At 39.9% G+C, this 14564-nt stretch overlaps 1 protein-coding gene across 10 annotated transcripts in view; it reads left to right on the plus strand.

The window, feature by feature from the left end:
• The first annotated feature begins 6949 nt into the window (after positions 1–6949).
• ATE1 (arginyltransferase 1) overlaps positions 6950–14564 on the plus strand; it is a 123302-nt gene continuing 115687 nt past the window's right edge. For 4 of the 10 annotated variants that reach the window (XM_076009737.1, XM_012781246.3, XM_012781247.3 and 1 more), the window contains exons 1-3: positions 7407–7617; positions 10597–10660; positions 12487–12549. In XM_076009737.1, coding sequence (XP_075865852.1) covers positions 7512–7617; positions 10597–10660; positions 12487–12549 — 233 coding nt within the window. In that variant the 5' untranslated portion in view covers positions 7407–7511. Of the gene's footprint in view, positions 7109–7406; positions 7618–10596; positions 10661–12486; positions 12550–14564 lie in introns of those variants that run through there. The other 6 variants (XM_076009738.1, XM_020280739.2, XM_020280738.2 and 3 more) reach the window with 5 other exon arrangements.

The raw sequence follows: 14564 nt of genomic DNA on the forward strand, positions 1-14564 counted from the left end.
GTATATTTTAGATACTTGTCTTTCATCAAATATGTTTTGCAAAGATTTCCTCCCAGTCTGCAGCTTGTCTTTTCATTCTCTTAACAGCGTCTTTCTTTCCTCTTTAAGACAAGGTCTTTCTATGTTGTCCAGTTTGGACTTGAACTCTTGGGCTCAAGTGATCCTTCTCTGCCTCAGCCTCACAAGTAGCTCAGACTATGGATGTGCACCCTTGACCCTAGCTTAATAGTGTCTTTCACAGAGCAGAAAGTTTTAAATTTTAATTAAGTACAACTTAACTTATTCTTTCATGATCTAAAAGGTCATCACTAAATCCAAGGTCACCTAAATTTTCTCCTATGTTATCACCTTGGAGTTTATAGTTTTGTATTTTACATTTAGGTTTATGATCCATTTTGAGTTAATTTTTGTAAAAGGTTTAAAGACTTTTTCTCTATTTTATTTTTACATGTGGATGTTGAGTTGTTCCAGCACTATTTATTGAAAAGACTATCACTTTTCCATTGAATTGCCTTTGCTCCTTTGTCAAGGATTCGTTGATTATATTTATACGAGTCTACTTCTGGGTGGTCTACTCTGTGCCATTCATCTATTTGTCTGTTCTTTCATCAACGCTAGATTGTCTTGGTAAGTGTAGCTTTATAGGGAGCCTTGAAGTCCAGTAGTGTCAGTCCTTTGACTTTGTTCTTCTTCAATGTTGTTTGGTTATTCTGGGTCCTCTGGCTTTCTGTATAGCCTTTTTGGTATTCACAAAATAACTTCCTGGGATTTTGATGGGGGCTCCATTGAATCCGAAGATCAAGTTGTAAAGAACTGACATCTTAACAACATCTATCTTTCTTTAAGGAACATGGATTATCTCTCCATTTGTTTCATTCTTCAATTTATTTCATTTGAGGTTTGTAATTCCCTTATAGATCTTGTACATATTTTGTCAGATTTATACTTATTTTTTGACGTTAATGTAAATGGTATTATTTTTTATTTCAAATTCTTATTGTTCCTTTCTGATATATAGGGAAACAATTTGCCTTTGTCTATTAACGAGGCTGTATCCTGCAACCTTGCTGTAACTGGTTATTAGTTTCAGGAGTTTTTTGTTGTTTTCTGTTGCTTTGTTCTTCATTAAGACCAGGAGATCTAAGATCAGGCTTTCAGGAGAAACTCTCTAGTTTCTCACCATTAAGAATGATGTTACCTGTAGGTTTTCTGTAGCTGTTCTTTAGAAAGTTGAGGAAGTTCCCCTATTCCTAGTTTGTGGAGAGTTTTTACCATGTTAGATTTTGTCAAATGTTTTTTCTGTATCTATCGATAAGATCATATGATTTTTCTTCTCTAAATTGATACGATGCATTACATTAATTGCTTTCCTAATGTCAAAGCAGCCTTGAATACCTGGAAAAATCTTACTTGGTGGTGGTGTATGATTCTTTTTATACATTGTTAAGTTCAATGTACCAATATGTTTTTGAGGATTTTTGCATCTACATTCATGAGAGATATTGCTCTGTAGTTTTCCTTTCTTGTAATGTCTTTGGTTTTGGTATTAAGGTAATGTGGGCTTCACAGAATGAACTAGAAAGTGCTTGCTTTGCTTCTGTTTTCCAGAAGAGATTATAGAGGATTGGTATAATTTCTTCCCTAAATGTTTAGTAGGATTTACCAGTGAACCCAATTGTACCTGGTGTTTCTATTTTGGAAGGTCATTAATTATCCACTGGATTTTATTAATAGATATAGGACTATTCAGATTATCTATTTCTTCTTGTGTGAGTTTCTGAGATTTTATCTTTCAAGGAATCGATCCACTTCCTCTAGGTTGTCATATTTGTGGGCATAGAGTTGTTAATTATACTCCTTTATTATATTTTGAATGCCCATAGGATCAGTGGTGATGATCCCTCTTTCATTTCTAATATTGCTAATTTGTTTTCTATTTTTTCCTTCATTAACCTTACTAGAGGTTTATCAATTTTATTGATCTTTTTGTAGAACCAGGTTTTGGTTTCACTGATTTTCTCTATTATTTCCTTATTCAATTTCATTGATTTCTGCTCTTATTTTTATTTATTTTTTTGCTTATTTTGGGTTTAATTTGTTCTTTTTCTAATTTCCTAGAGCAGCAGCTTATTGATTTTAGATCTCCTTTTCTAATACATGCATTCAATGGTATAAATTTCCCTCCAATCACTGCTTTTTCTGTATCTCACACATTTTAATTTGTAGTTTCATTTTCACTTAGTTCAACATTTTTCTAAATTTCTCTTGAGATTTCATCTTTGACCCAAGTGTTCTTTAGAAGTGTGGTGTTTAATCTCCAAGTATTTTGGAATTTTCCAGTTATCTTTCTGTTATTAAATTCTAGTTAAATTCCACTGTGGTCTGAGAGCAGAAATTGTAGGATTTCTATTCTTTAACATTTGTTAAGGTGTTTTTTTATGGCCCAGAATATAGTATATTTTGGTGAATGTTCTGTGTAAGCTTGAGAAAAATGTATATTCTGTTATGGTTAGTTGAAGAATTCTATGGATGTCTGTTACATCCAGTTGACTGATGGTACTATTTGATTCAGCCATGGTCTTATTGATTTGCTTCTTGCTGGATCTGTCAATTACTGATAGAGAGGTGTTGAAGTCTCCCAATAATAATAGTAGATTTATCTATTTCTCCCTGTAGTTCTATGAATCTTTGCCTGATGTATTTTGCCAGTCTGTTGTTAGGTGCATACACATTAAGAATTGTTATGTCTTCTTGGAGAACTGACCTCTTCATCATTATGTAATGCCTCTCTTTATCCCTAATTATCCTTGTTGTGAAGTCTGGTTTTTTCTGAAATTAATACAGTTACTCCAGGTTTCTTTTGATTAGTGTTAGCATGGTATATCTTTCTTTATCCCTTTACTTTTAATCTATCTGTGTTTTTAAAGTGGGTTTCTTGTCAACAACATATAGTTGGAACTTTTTTTTTTTTTTTCTTTTTATCCAGGCTGACAGTCTGTCTTTTAATGGGGGTATTGAGATCACTGATGTTTAAAGTGATTATTGATATGGTTGGATTAGTATCTACCATATTTGTTACTGTTTTCTATTTACTGCTCTTATTCTTTCTTCTTTTGTCTTCCACTCCTTTTCTGTCTTCTCTGGTATTAAACATTTACCATGATTCTATTTTTTCTCCTCTTTTAGCATATTTACTATACTTCTTTTTTGCTTTTTTAAATGGTTGCTCTTGAGTTTGCAGTATACATTTATGTTCTCTTTCAAATAACACTATACTACTTTATGGGTAGTACAAGTACCTTATATCCCATCCCTTATAACACTGCTGTCATTCATTTTCATAAGCTATAATTACCAAAACAAGTTGCTATTTTTTTTAACCAATTGCTGTTAGATCAATTCAGGTAAAAATGTATTTACCTCCATTTATTCCTTCTCTAATGCTTTTTCTTTCTTTATGCAGATCTGAATATCTGACCTACATTATTTTCCTTCTTTCTGAAGAATTTCTTCCAAAGCAGGTCAGGTCTGCTGGCAACAATTTCCTTCCATTTTTGTTTGAGAAAGTTTTTACTTCTCTTTCACTTTTGAAGGATAATTTCTCTGGAGACAGAATTGTAGGCTGTTTTTGTTCTTTCAACATTTTAAATATTTCACTCCACTCTCTTCTTGCTTCTGTGGTTTCTGACAAGTAGTGTGGTGTAATTCTTATCCTTGCCTTTCTATACTTCTATACTGAAGGTTTCTTTTTTCCCTCTGGCTTCTTTCAAGATTTTCCCTTTGATTTTAAATATGTCTATGTGTAGATTTTGGGGGCATTTATCCTGCTTGGTGTTCTGTACTGCTGTAGTTTTAAAATTCAAATTAATTTAGATTAAGTAAGGTAAAAAATTGAGTCCCACAGTTGCACTGACCACATTTTAGGGTGCTCAGTAGGATATGAGGCTAGTATCTAACACATTGGAGAGCCAGGTCTAGATAGTAGAGGAAAGGTGTCCAATCTAGGCCTCCTAAGCATATTCCAGGACTCCACTGGCACCTGAGACCCTGGGGCTCCCATCCACCTCTGTCTGCTCATACAACTCACTGCCCCTTCGTAGAGTGCTCTTTTCTCTGCCCACAGGTGATCTGTTATCTTATCCTTTTTTCCTGTGGCTTAATTTAGGTCCCTTCTACTCATATCTTCTTTAGAGGGAAAGAATGTGTTTCACTTTATTCCCTTTAAGAAACATGAACTGGGGCCGGGCGCTGTGGCTCACGCCTGTAATCCTAGCTCTTGGGAGGCCGAGGCGGGCGGATTGCTCAAGGTCAGGAGTTCAAAACCAGCCTGAGCAAGAGCGAGACCCCGTCTCTACTATAAATAGAAAGAAATTAATTGGCCAACTGATATATATATAAAAAAAAATTAGCCGGGCATGGTGGCACATGCCTGTAGTCCCAGCTAGTTGGGAGGCTGAGGCAGGAGGATCGCTTGAGCCCAGGAGTTTGAGGTTGCTGTGAGCTAGGCTGATGCCACGGCACTCACTCTAGCCTGGACAACAAAGTGAGACTCTGTCTCAAAAAAAAAAAAAAAAAAAAAAGAAACATGAACTGGGCCTATTATCACCAACCAAAGATCCTTCACATCACCAGGGACTAGTTCTGAGCCTCACACTTGTGCTTTGCAGACTCATACCACATCTGACATCTGATAATAGAAAAAATGTTAATGGGACTTAACATAATGTTGTCAGCATTTTATTCTCTTAAGTAGGAAAACCTAAAGCAAAGACCACTGTTTATCTCATAAATAGAAAGATATTCTAATAGTACTCCCCTCTCCCCACAAAAAGGGGGAAACTAATGAAGCTTTGCTTTTTTTTCTCATTTGGGCCTGGAAGATGAAAACTCTCCCTCTGACCTTGAGCAAAAGACATGTAGGAACCCCTGTCCCACATAGGTCCAAACCTCGTATGTGTTGATCTCTTTGCCACTTTAATTTCTTTTGTTTTTATTACCTGTTTTCCCTCCTATATGTCCCTTACTAGTTGAGTGACCTTGGTCAAGTTATTTAGCCAAGTTATTTAGCCTGCCATCCCTAACCCCCGGGCTGTGGACTGGTTCCAGTCTGTGGCCTGTTAGGAACTGGGCTGTACACCTGGAGGTGAGTGGTGGGCAAGTGAGCAAAGCTTCATCTGTGTTTATAGCCACTCCCCATTCCCTGCATCACCACATAAGCTCTGCCTCCTATCAGATCACCAGTGGCATCAGATTCTCATACCAGTGCAAACCCTACTGTAAACTTCACGTGAGGGATCTAGGTTGTGCGCTCCTTATGACAATCGAATGCCTGATGATCTGAGGGGGTGATGCTAGTGCTGGGGAGCGGCTGCAAATACAGATTTATTGTTAGCAGAGAGGTCTGACTGCACAATAAATGTAATGTGGTCGAATCATCTGAATCCATATCTAACTGCCCCCCCAATCCCAGTCTGTGGAAAAACTGTCTTCCATGAAATGGGTCCCAGGTCCCAGAAAGATGGGGGAGCACTGATTTAGCCTCTTTTGTCTACATTTCCTATCTTGGGAAGTCGCTATAAGGATTAAGCAAGTTAACACATGCCTAGAACTTTGTACATTTTCATTTATTCTTCAAGGCTGGTATGTCCTGGAGTGGCCTGGCTGAGGATGGTCTAGGACTTAGGATAAGGTTGAGCCTTCAAAGGGACAGAAATGAAGCAGGATAGGAATATAATAAAAGACCAAAAAGCCTCCTGGCCTCCTGCCCAGAACATGACCTGCTGCTCTCTTTCTGTTTCATTACACAGGCCCTTGCTTTCATTCACAATGATAGCCTGTCAGGGAAAGGACTGGGAATAGTCAGATATTCTATAAAGAACAAGATGGATGAAGCCTGTCTTAAGAACACGAGTACTGAGATGTAGCAAAGAGGCTTCAAGTCTAAGGAGCTGGAGCAACCCCAAAGGGCCTTGAGAACCTCCTGCATACTGCACGGCCATTCCTTAGGTTCCTTTTGTTTGTGCGAGACACAAGTGATGGCTGGCAATGTACTAAGTCACCAGGCCACCAAAAATTGTCTTCAACTAGGCATGTATCCACCACAGTGGACCTTGGGTCAGGAATGTTGAAACTGACCTCTGGTTTCAAAAGTTTACTTCTGTTTTTCTGAGTTTCATGTTTTCACTTTTTTAAACATTGCAAAAAAGATAATCAGCTTTATTGCTGGCTAGGAAAACTATGAGGACAGACAGGCTTAAACTATCTGTGTGCACAAAAGGAATGATTAAGGAATATTACTTTCTTGGAGGTACTCATTTTTAAAGTGGTTGCAAACTAGAAGCCCATCAGCTGAATTCAGTCTCTCTAAACGTTTTATCTGAACTGTAGAGTTAGAAGAAAATTATTTTTAAGTAAAGACATTTTAAAATTTTGTATTAAAAAACATCTAGAGTTCCAGCTTCTCTTTAAAAGTTATAAGAGATGTGGCACTGAGCTTATAGTGGCACAAGGCAGCAACTGGCTCTGACAGTTTCCTTTAAAAGCTTAGGTGCTCACCAATTCGCTACCCCTCCCTATTCACAGAATGCTTGCTTCCCTTCCAGGATCTAGGGCATTTAAGTGAATGCCAGCTGTTCTGGAAGAAGCTCCAGTTAGTTATCTAACATGGCGGTCAGGGGCAGCCAGAGAGGGTGAATGCATCTGAGACCTGCAGGAAATGCCTTTGGGTGAATCACAACCTCCAGCCCTCAGTTTGTTTATCTGTGAAATGGGGCCGACCACGCGCAGCTGTGGGAAGGACTGACGGAGGAGCACGCAGAGGGCTGGCCCCCCACCTGGCTTGGGGGCACGACTGCCATCTAAGCCAGCGTCCCCGGAGTCCCCGTCTCGGGTCGCCGGGCTGCGACGCCCGGACCCCCCGCGCCGGGCCTCGCTCTCCACCCCTCCCCGCCGCGGCCCCGCGCTCGCCGAGGCCGGCCCCGGGCGCCGAGAGGCGTGGCCGCCCGAGCGGACCCTCTCGCGGCCATGGGCTCGGTGGTGGAGTACAAGGGCCTCAAGGCCGGCTACCACTGCGGCTACTGCGGCTCCGAGGAGGGCAAGGCGTCGTGCGGTGAGTGTCCCCGTCGACGGGCCTGGCGCGGCCGCCTCGTGCGCAGCCCCCGCGGCGCCCGGGCCGGCCCCTGCGGGAGAGCAGGCCCGCATTCCTGCTTCGGCTTCCCTTTCCCGTTCGTTTCTTCCCAGCCTACTACCTTCCCTGCTCCGTCTCTCTGCCTCAGCCTCACTGACGACGGGGGGCCCGTCAGCGAGAAGGAACGGAAATAGCGGAAAGCTGCCCTCGGTCAAGATGGCGCGGGCGGCGTCAGCTCCAAGAGGCGCGGGGCTGGCCGGGCCTGCGGGCGCCCGAGTGGCTTCGCGCGAGCCTCGGGGGCTCCCGGCGGCGCGTTGCATTGTGGGGTGGCGGCGGCGGTGTCGGTGTCGGGCCGGGGCTTCCGAGCGTTTGCCGGGCCGCGGCGATGGCTTCCTGGGCCACTCTTTCGCCCAGCATCGTGGAGTATTTCGAGGGCGAGGACTTCTACCGCTGCGGCTACTGCAAGAACGAGTCGGGCAGTCGCTCCAATGGTGAGCGGGCCGGGCCGGCGGGCGTGGGCGCCCGGGCGCCGCGGCCTCGGGTCTCGGTGGTCCGGGCGGACGCGCTCGAGCGAGGGACGCGCGGCGGCCGGAGCCCCGGCCCGTCTCCGTGCCGTGCTTGGAGGTGGAGGGGCACTCCGGGAGGGCCGTGGCTGTCAGAACTCAGGGCGGACCTCACGTGTGACTCAGCGGGGAAGCTTCTCAGTGCTTACTCTCCAAAAAGGCAAAAAAAAAAAAGAAAAAAAAAAAAAAAGTGACCCACAGCTGCTCGGACAGGCGAGATCGTGCGTGTCTTGCCGAAGTCTGAAAACCGATGCCCATTAGTGGGAGGCGGGCCGAACAAATGGTGGGGGTACTGTGGGGTCTAGAGTTGATGGCTGAGGCTGACCTGTGGGTACCCAGGTGGGAACATCCCTGCAGTGGGTGCGAGGCTCAGGGGCCAGGACAGTCGGGCGTGTGGTGTGTTTGTGTAGGAGATGTCAGTGTGCGCACATGTGCCCACTCATGTATGCATTAAATGTCTCTGGAAAAACACAGAAGAAACTGGTGACCACAGTTGCTGCCAGCAAGGGGGCCTGTTTGTCTTGATCTGTTTGACAGTTTTACCAGTTGCTTGTATGCCATGACATCCTTTCACCCACCCGGGTGACAGCAAAGCCAGCCTACAGTTTTATTGTGTTTTGCTTTTCCATCACGATTCAGGTCTATCTGGGGAGATTCGTAGTTTGTAAACAAAACTTCCTGTTTATTTCCTGCCTTGTCTTGCGTTTGGCAGATACAGAATGTAGAGTCTGTTATTTTAATAGAACTATCCTGCATTGTGGAAAACGAGATATGCACGAAGATACAAATTTAGGTATTTTCTATTAAAAATGTTAAATGGGGAATGATTTGGTCAGTTATGGTGTATGCATTCACTCATCCATTAAAAGTGTTTATTAGGTGCTTCTTGTGGGCAACGGTCTTGAGTAGACAGTTAGGTAGTCATTAGAAGTGATGATTATGAAACCAGTGGAAAAATGATTATGCAGTGTAGACTTAAATGGAGAAAATAAACAGGATGCACATGGCATATGCGACATGATTACAGTTCTGACAGGAAAAAGGCCTAAGAGAAGCACACCAGATAGTGACAGTGGTTGTCTTGGAGTAATATCTTCTCTTTGTCAGAATTTTTGTCTTGTGACTATAATAGCTGTATGTAATATGTTATATTAAACTTGCCTAAATTAATATTTTAATACTTCCTTAGTTATTTTTTCCAATAATTTAGTAAGAAAAAGTTTTCTAATTATAAATACCCTGTGTTTCAAGTTTCATGGAAGAAACACATGCCTGCCTTCAACTTTTTCATCTAGATAACTATACATTTCTGTCATTTCAATTTTAGTGTTAATAACCTTTATTATAATGCATCCACCTCCACCTGTTGGGTAGGGGAGTTTTATTATTTTTATTTTATAGACGATGAAGTTGAGGCTTATAGGGTAACTTGTTGGTATAGTGATCACCTGCCAGATTTCCAGATATTTCTGTTGGACTATAGTGCCATGATTTTTTCAATACATCCTGCTCTGTGAAGCCTACCTTTATCTTTACATATCTCTGCTGCAGTTTGCTGTTTACAAAAGGGAAAAAAATCCATTTCTCTTTTAACATTAGTTCAGATATGCCTTTAAAAGTTTTCTTATAGTCTTTTTTTTTTTCATAGTTGCATAATTATTCCATCATATTGGTAACCTCATAGTCCCTGTAATAATCTTCCTGTTCTTAGCATTTGGGTTACTTTCAGTTTTTACACTGAAAGATTATTTAAGTGTAAAGAAAGATTATTGCTATATACTTTTTTAATATTTATACTTATTTTAATATTCTAGACTGTCCTGTACATTTTTTTTTTTTTGAGACAGAGTCTTGCTCTGTCGCCCAGGCTAGAGTGCCGTGGCATAAGCCTAGCTCACAGCAACCTAAAACTCCTGGGCTCAAGCAATCCTCCTGCCTCAGCTTCCTGCATAGCTGGGACTACAGGCATGCACCACCATGCCCAGCTAATTTTTTTAATATATATCTTAGTTGGCCTATTAATTTCTTTCTATTTTTAGTAGAGAGGGGGTCTTGCTCTTGCTCAGGCTGGTTTTGAACTCCTGACCTCGAGCAATCCGCCTGCCTTGGCCTCCCAGAGTGCTAGGATTACAGGCGTGAGCCACTGTGCCTGACCTGGCCTGTAAATATTAATATATACCTGTATATAAATAAGAATATACATGAAAAAATTTGCTTTGTAATTTTTCTGAAGAGACCAACCAGTGTATTAAATCATTGGGGATATTATTAAAGTTGGAAGGTCTGATGCAGTCTGATTGCAGTAAGGACCTTAATATATGATGTCATAGAGACTATTGACTATACTGAATTAAATGTAACCACTTTGGTATATTTGATTTTTTTTTTGAGACAGTCTCACTCTGTTGTCTGGGCTAGAGTGCCATGGCGTCAGCCTAGCTCACAGCAATCTCAAACTCCTGAGCTCAAGCAATCCTTCTGCCTCAGCCTCCCAAGTAGCTAGGACTACAGGCATGTGCCACCATGCCCATCTAATTTTTTCTATATATTTTTAGTTGTCCAGCTAATTTCTTTCAATTTTTGGTAGAGACAGGGTCTCACTCTTGCTCAGGCTGGTCTCGAACTCCTGAGCTCAAATGATCTGCCCGCCTGGGCCTCCCAGAGTGCTAGGATTACAGGCATGAGCCACCGTACCCAGCCAGATATATTTGATTTTTTAAATTAAATCTTACTTTTCAGTTGTATGTATATATGTCAGATTAACAAATGTAAAGTATGTACTCATTTCTCCAATATGAGTGTTCTAGAATTTTAGCCTGAACACTCATATTTTCTGAAATAACACTTTGAATTTAAGAAAGAAAAAAGTTCAGCCTGCTAAAATTAACACACTACTTATTTTTTCAGGCATGTGGGCACATTCCATGACAGTACAGGATTATCAGGATCTTATAGACCGAGGATGGCGAAGGTAAAGCTCTTTAACACACAGAGACCTTCTTGCTATTACTCAGGTGGTTCTTATAATTGAAAAAGAGGGCATGTCTTTAAAATGTTTTCCTGTTGGAAAGAAGTTTAAAAACATTTTTATTATATTCTTTTGTATAGTGATGTTCTCTTTTTAAAAATGTTTACTAGGATAATTTCAAACATTCACAAAAGCAAAGAGTACACATTATGATGAACCTTATGTACCTATTGCTGAGCTTCAACAGTTACTAATATCCTGCTGCTCCTGTTTCATTGGTGCTCCTTCTCTCCACTCTGAGTGCTTTACAGCAAATTACATGTGTATATTTTTATTACAGATATCATATCAATATACCCATAATAAGTGTGTGTCTTTAAAAGAGAAGTATTCTTTTTTCTTAACGTATCCACAATATCATTATTATACCTTATAAAATTAATAATAGTGCTTAGATGTTACCTGTTATCTACTTTTGATGAGATTTTCCAGATTGTCTCAAAAATTTCTTTTTTAATAGTTGGTTTATTTGAATTATGATTCCATTGAGGTCCACACGTTGCCTTTGTGGGTAGTTATTTTTATGCAGATGATTTTTAAGTAACTCTTAGATTAAGTTCCTTATGTAAATATAAGTAATGTTAAATACTGTATGCCAATACTCTTCCATAGACTTGGGACCGTGAGCACCAGCTAAAACATCACACCTTTCCTTGAGCTTAATAATGAGACTTAAGAGGTAGACATAGCTCAGATGTTGAAGGACTTTGTTTGCGATGATAAGGAACTTTTTTATTTAAAAGGTGGAAGGGAGCCATTGAAGGAATTTATGTAAGAAGGAAATCCAATGGAGTTTGTTTTGGGAAAGATCATTCAGATAGTAGGGAGATATTTAAGGGGGTGGTCATGGAGGCAGAAGATGAGTTCCAGAGGTTATTGCACTATCCACATGTGAGATGATGTAGACTGGCTTCTTAGTGGCAATGGTGATAGAGGAGGGGACAAATTTGAGATATGTTTTAGAGGCGGAAAGCTTGTTGACAGGATGTATAGGTGGGTTAGAAGAAGTCTAAAAAGACTCCTAGGTTTCTGGCTTGAGAGCTGAATGAATGGTTCTGTTATTACCATAGTTGTGGAATACATGGAAAGCACTGGGTTAGTTTTTGGGTGCTTTGTATGGTGCATGTGGAATACCCAAATGTGGTTGTCACAGGCAGCAGTATACATCGTTCCCACAGTATCAAGGGCAGTTTTCTGTCATTGCTCTGTAGTATTGAAGATGGTGGCAGGTGAAGGCAGGGAAGGGATCGCAGATGCTGGTGTGAGGCTAGTTCAGATGATTAGCCTTAGAGCAGCAGTCCCCAGCCTTTTTGGCACTAGGGACTGGTTTCTTGGAATACAATTTTTCCAAGGGAGGCAGACCTTAGCCAATGATGTGAGCATTGGGGAGCGCGATAAATACAGATGAAGCTTTGCTCACTCACCTACCACCCACCTCCTGCTGTGTGCTCCCCTTTCCTAAGTTTCATGGAAGACAGTTTTTTAGGGGTGGAGGCAGCAGAGATTTGGGACTTGGTCCATAACAGGCTGCAGACTGGGGATTGGGAATCACAGCCTTAGAGGACATAAGTAAAGTTTTAGGAAGTAAAAGACTGGGTTCTAGTCCCACTTTGAAGATTAGTTAGCTTATGAAGAGTAATTAAACCTAAATGCAATTTTATACTATTGATTATTTTTTTTACTGAGTTCATTTAGTGCTCCTTTGCTAATCTATTTTGGTACATGTGAAAAATAAATAAGAAATTAACAAAGTATTTTTGTAATTTTAGAAGTGGGAAATATGTGTACAAACCAGTCATGAATCAAACATGTTGTCCCCAGTATACAATAAGGTAAGAATTTTAATTAGTAGAGAGAGGATCTATAATATGAAAATTGTGTATAATTTTTTGTAGTCTCTTGTGCTTTTTAAAGTGTTAATTTCCACTCTGTGACGACATTCTTTTTAAGGAAAAGCAAGTAAGTTATGTCTTTTCTTTATACTGGTGCTATATTTATGTGCTGATCAATAACTTTTAATAATGTTTAATTGATTGGATATAAATATGTGAAACATACCTTCTTGATTTAGCCATCTCATCTATGAATACCATAAAATATTGGCAAAATATTGGTAAATGTTCAAATTACCTTTAGATGTCAAATTTTTATAGGACTTAGGATTTTCTGCATTCTGAGGTATTGCTTGACACTGGTTGCATTCAAGCAATACTATAGGAGCAATTAGTTGTTAGGAATAGGGCTTAAACTTAATCTGCCACTTGCACATTCAGAGTTCAGTTTTCTTAAATGGAAAACTTAAACCAAAAAGTCTATTTTTCCTACAGAGTGTTAGGTTTTTCATAATCTTTTGGATTTTCCATATACCTCCTCATCTGTCCTAACATAGAAGAATTTTCTCTCCTTTTTTGGTTATAATGGTCATCATCTTTTTCTTTATTTTTCTTTCTTTTTTTTTTTTTGACAGAAAATGTGGAAAGTACATTAACATTCTGAAGTATGTATTTGTCTCTAGTTTCAATGTGTATATATACTCTAGATAAGAAAATCAGACCCAGTCGTATCCATCGTTTTTTGTTTGGCCTGCACAGCTATCTCCCGTAGTTGCTGTTGTTGCAGACCATTTTCAGAATGTGAAGGAAGCTGTAGCCTCTGCCCCCTTCCACCCTGCTAAAGGCATACAGGCACAAATACATAACACTTTGCACATTAATTTTAGGACGATCACAGACTTCCAGAGGTCCACTGATCTCTGAGTAAGAGCCCTTTCTCTTACCAAACTGGACATCACATCACCAGATGACAAGGAGAAAAGATGAGTGTCAGGTTTGCTGACACCATCTCGTTACGTGAAGGACAGAATGACAGAGTAGCTTGTGTTGTCCTTTGTCAGCTTTTATGGTTATGAAGAGAAGACATTTTCTAAGGCAGAAGTCATTTTCCTTCAAATAGCAATTGGATTATGGACATGATTCTGTTCTTAAGTTTTAAGTTGATTGGCTTGAACCCTGAGAATCTTTATGATCATAAAAGGCTGATTTCAGTTGGTTAAGGAAGAGATAAAGCATTCAAAATATATTCGGTGCCTGTTATATGCAAAGCACCGTTCTAGGTATACTGCCTTTATAAAAAGGGATTCAATTCACATTGCAAAACAAAGTAGTTATAAAATGTGATTTTTATATTTAACATGGAATCATAGTTTTCTGAATTATTACTCTTTACACAATTTCATTATATATCTTGTGGAATCATTTTCCAAGTTTACTCTTCCGGTTATTTTACTTCATGTACTACAGTAGTTACAGTGAGAATTTATATACAGGAAAGGAGGTTATAGCCTACAACTTAGCTTCTTGTTAGGCAGAAGCTGGGGGCTCTCCGATCTGTGAGCATAAATGAAGATGAACTTCTCTGACTATGAATTTTTTTTTTCTTATCAGAATTATACATGCTCATACTTTACAGTGTCAAATAGTTCCATAAAGCTTATTTTGGAAAATAGCAGTCCCCGAGCTCTCTTTTTCTGTTTCCTGTTTCCCAGTGAAAGGCAGTCACCTTTCAATGTTGTAACTGATTGTTTTGGTTTTTCATCACCCTGTCATGCTTATATAATTGGAACATGCTTATATAATTGTAATATTTGATTTTTTTCTTTTAGTTTTCTCCATTATTTCTAGGATTCTCTCTATGAAAGATTAGGATTTAGTTTTTTTTCATCTCTGTTCCCCTGCCATATTGAAGCTCCTTTTGTCTTCACCCCCAACTTCCCATTTAGAAGTATTATACTTTTGGATAGATGTGTTCAGATCATTATGACAGTGTATATATATGCTTCACAACTGAG

This window comes from Microcebus murinus, chromosome 14 (genome assembly GCF_040939455.1).
Source record: "Microcebus murinus isolate Inina chromosome 14, M.murinus_Inina_mat1.0, whole genome shotgun sequence".
Classification (NCBI taxonomy): Eukaryota; Metazoa; Chordata; class Mammalia; order Primates; family Cheirogaleidae; genus Microcebus; species Microcebus murinus.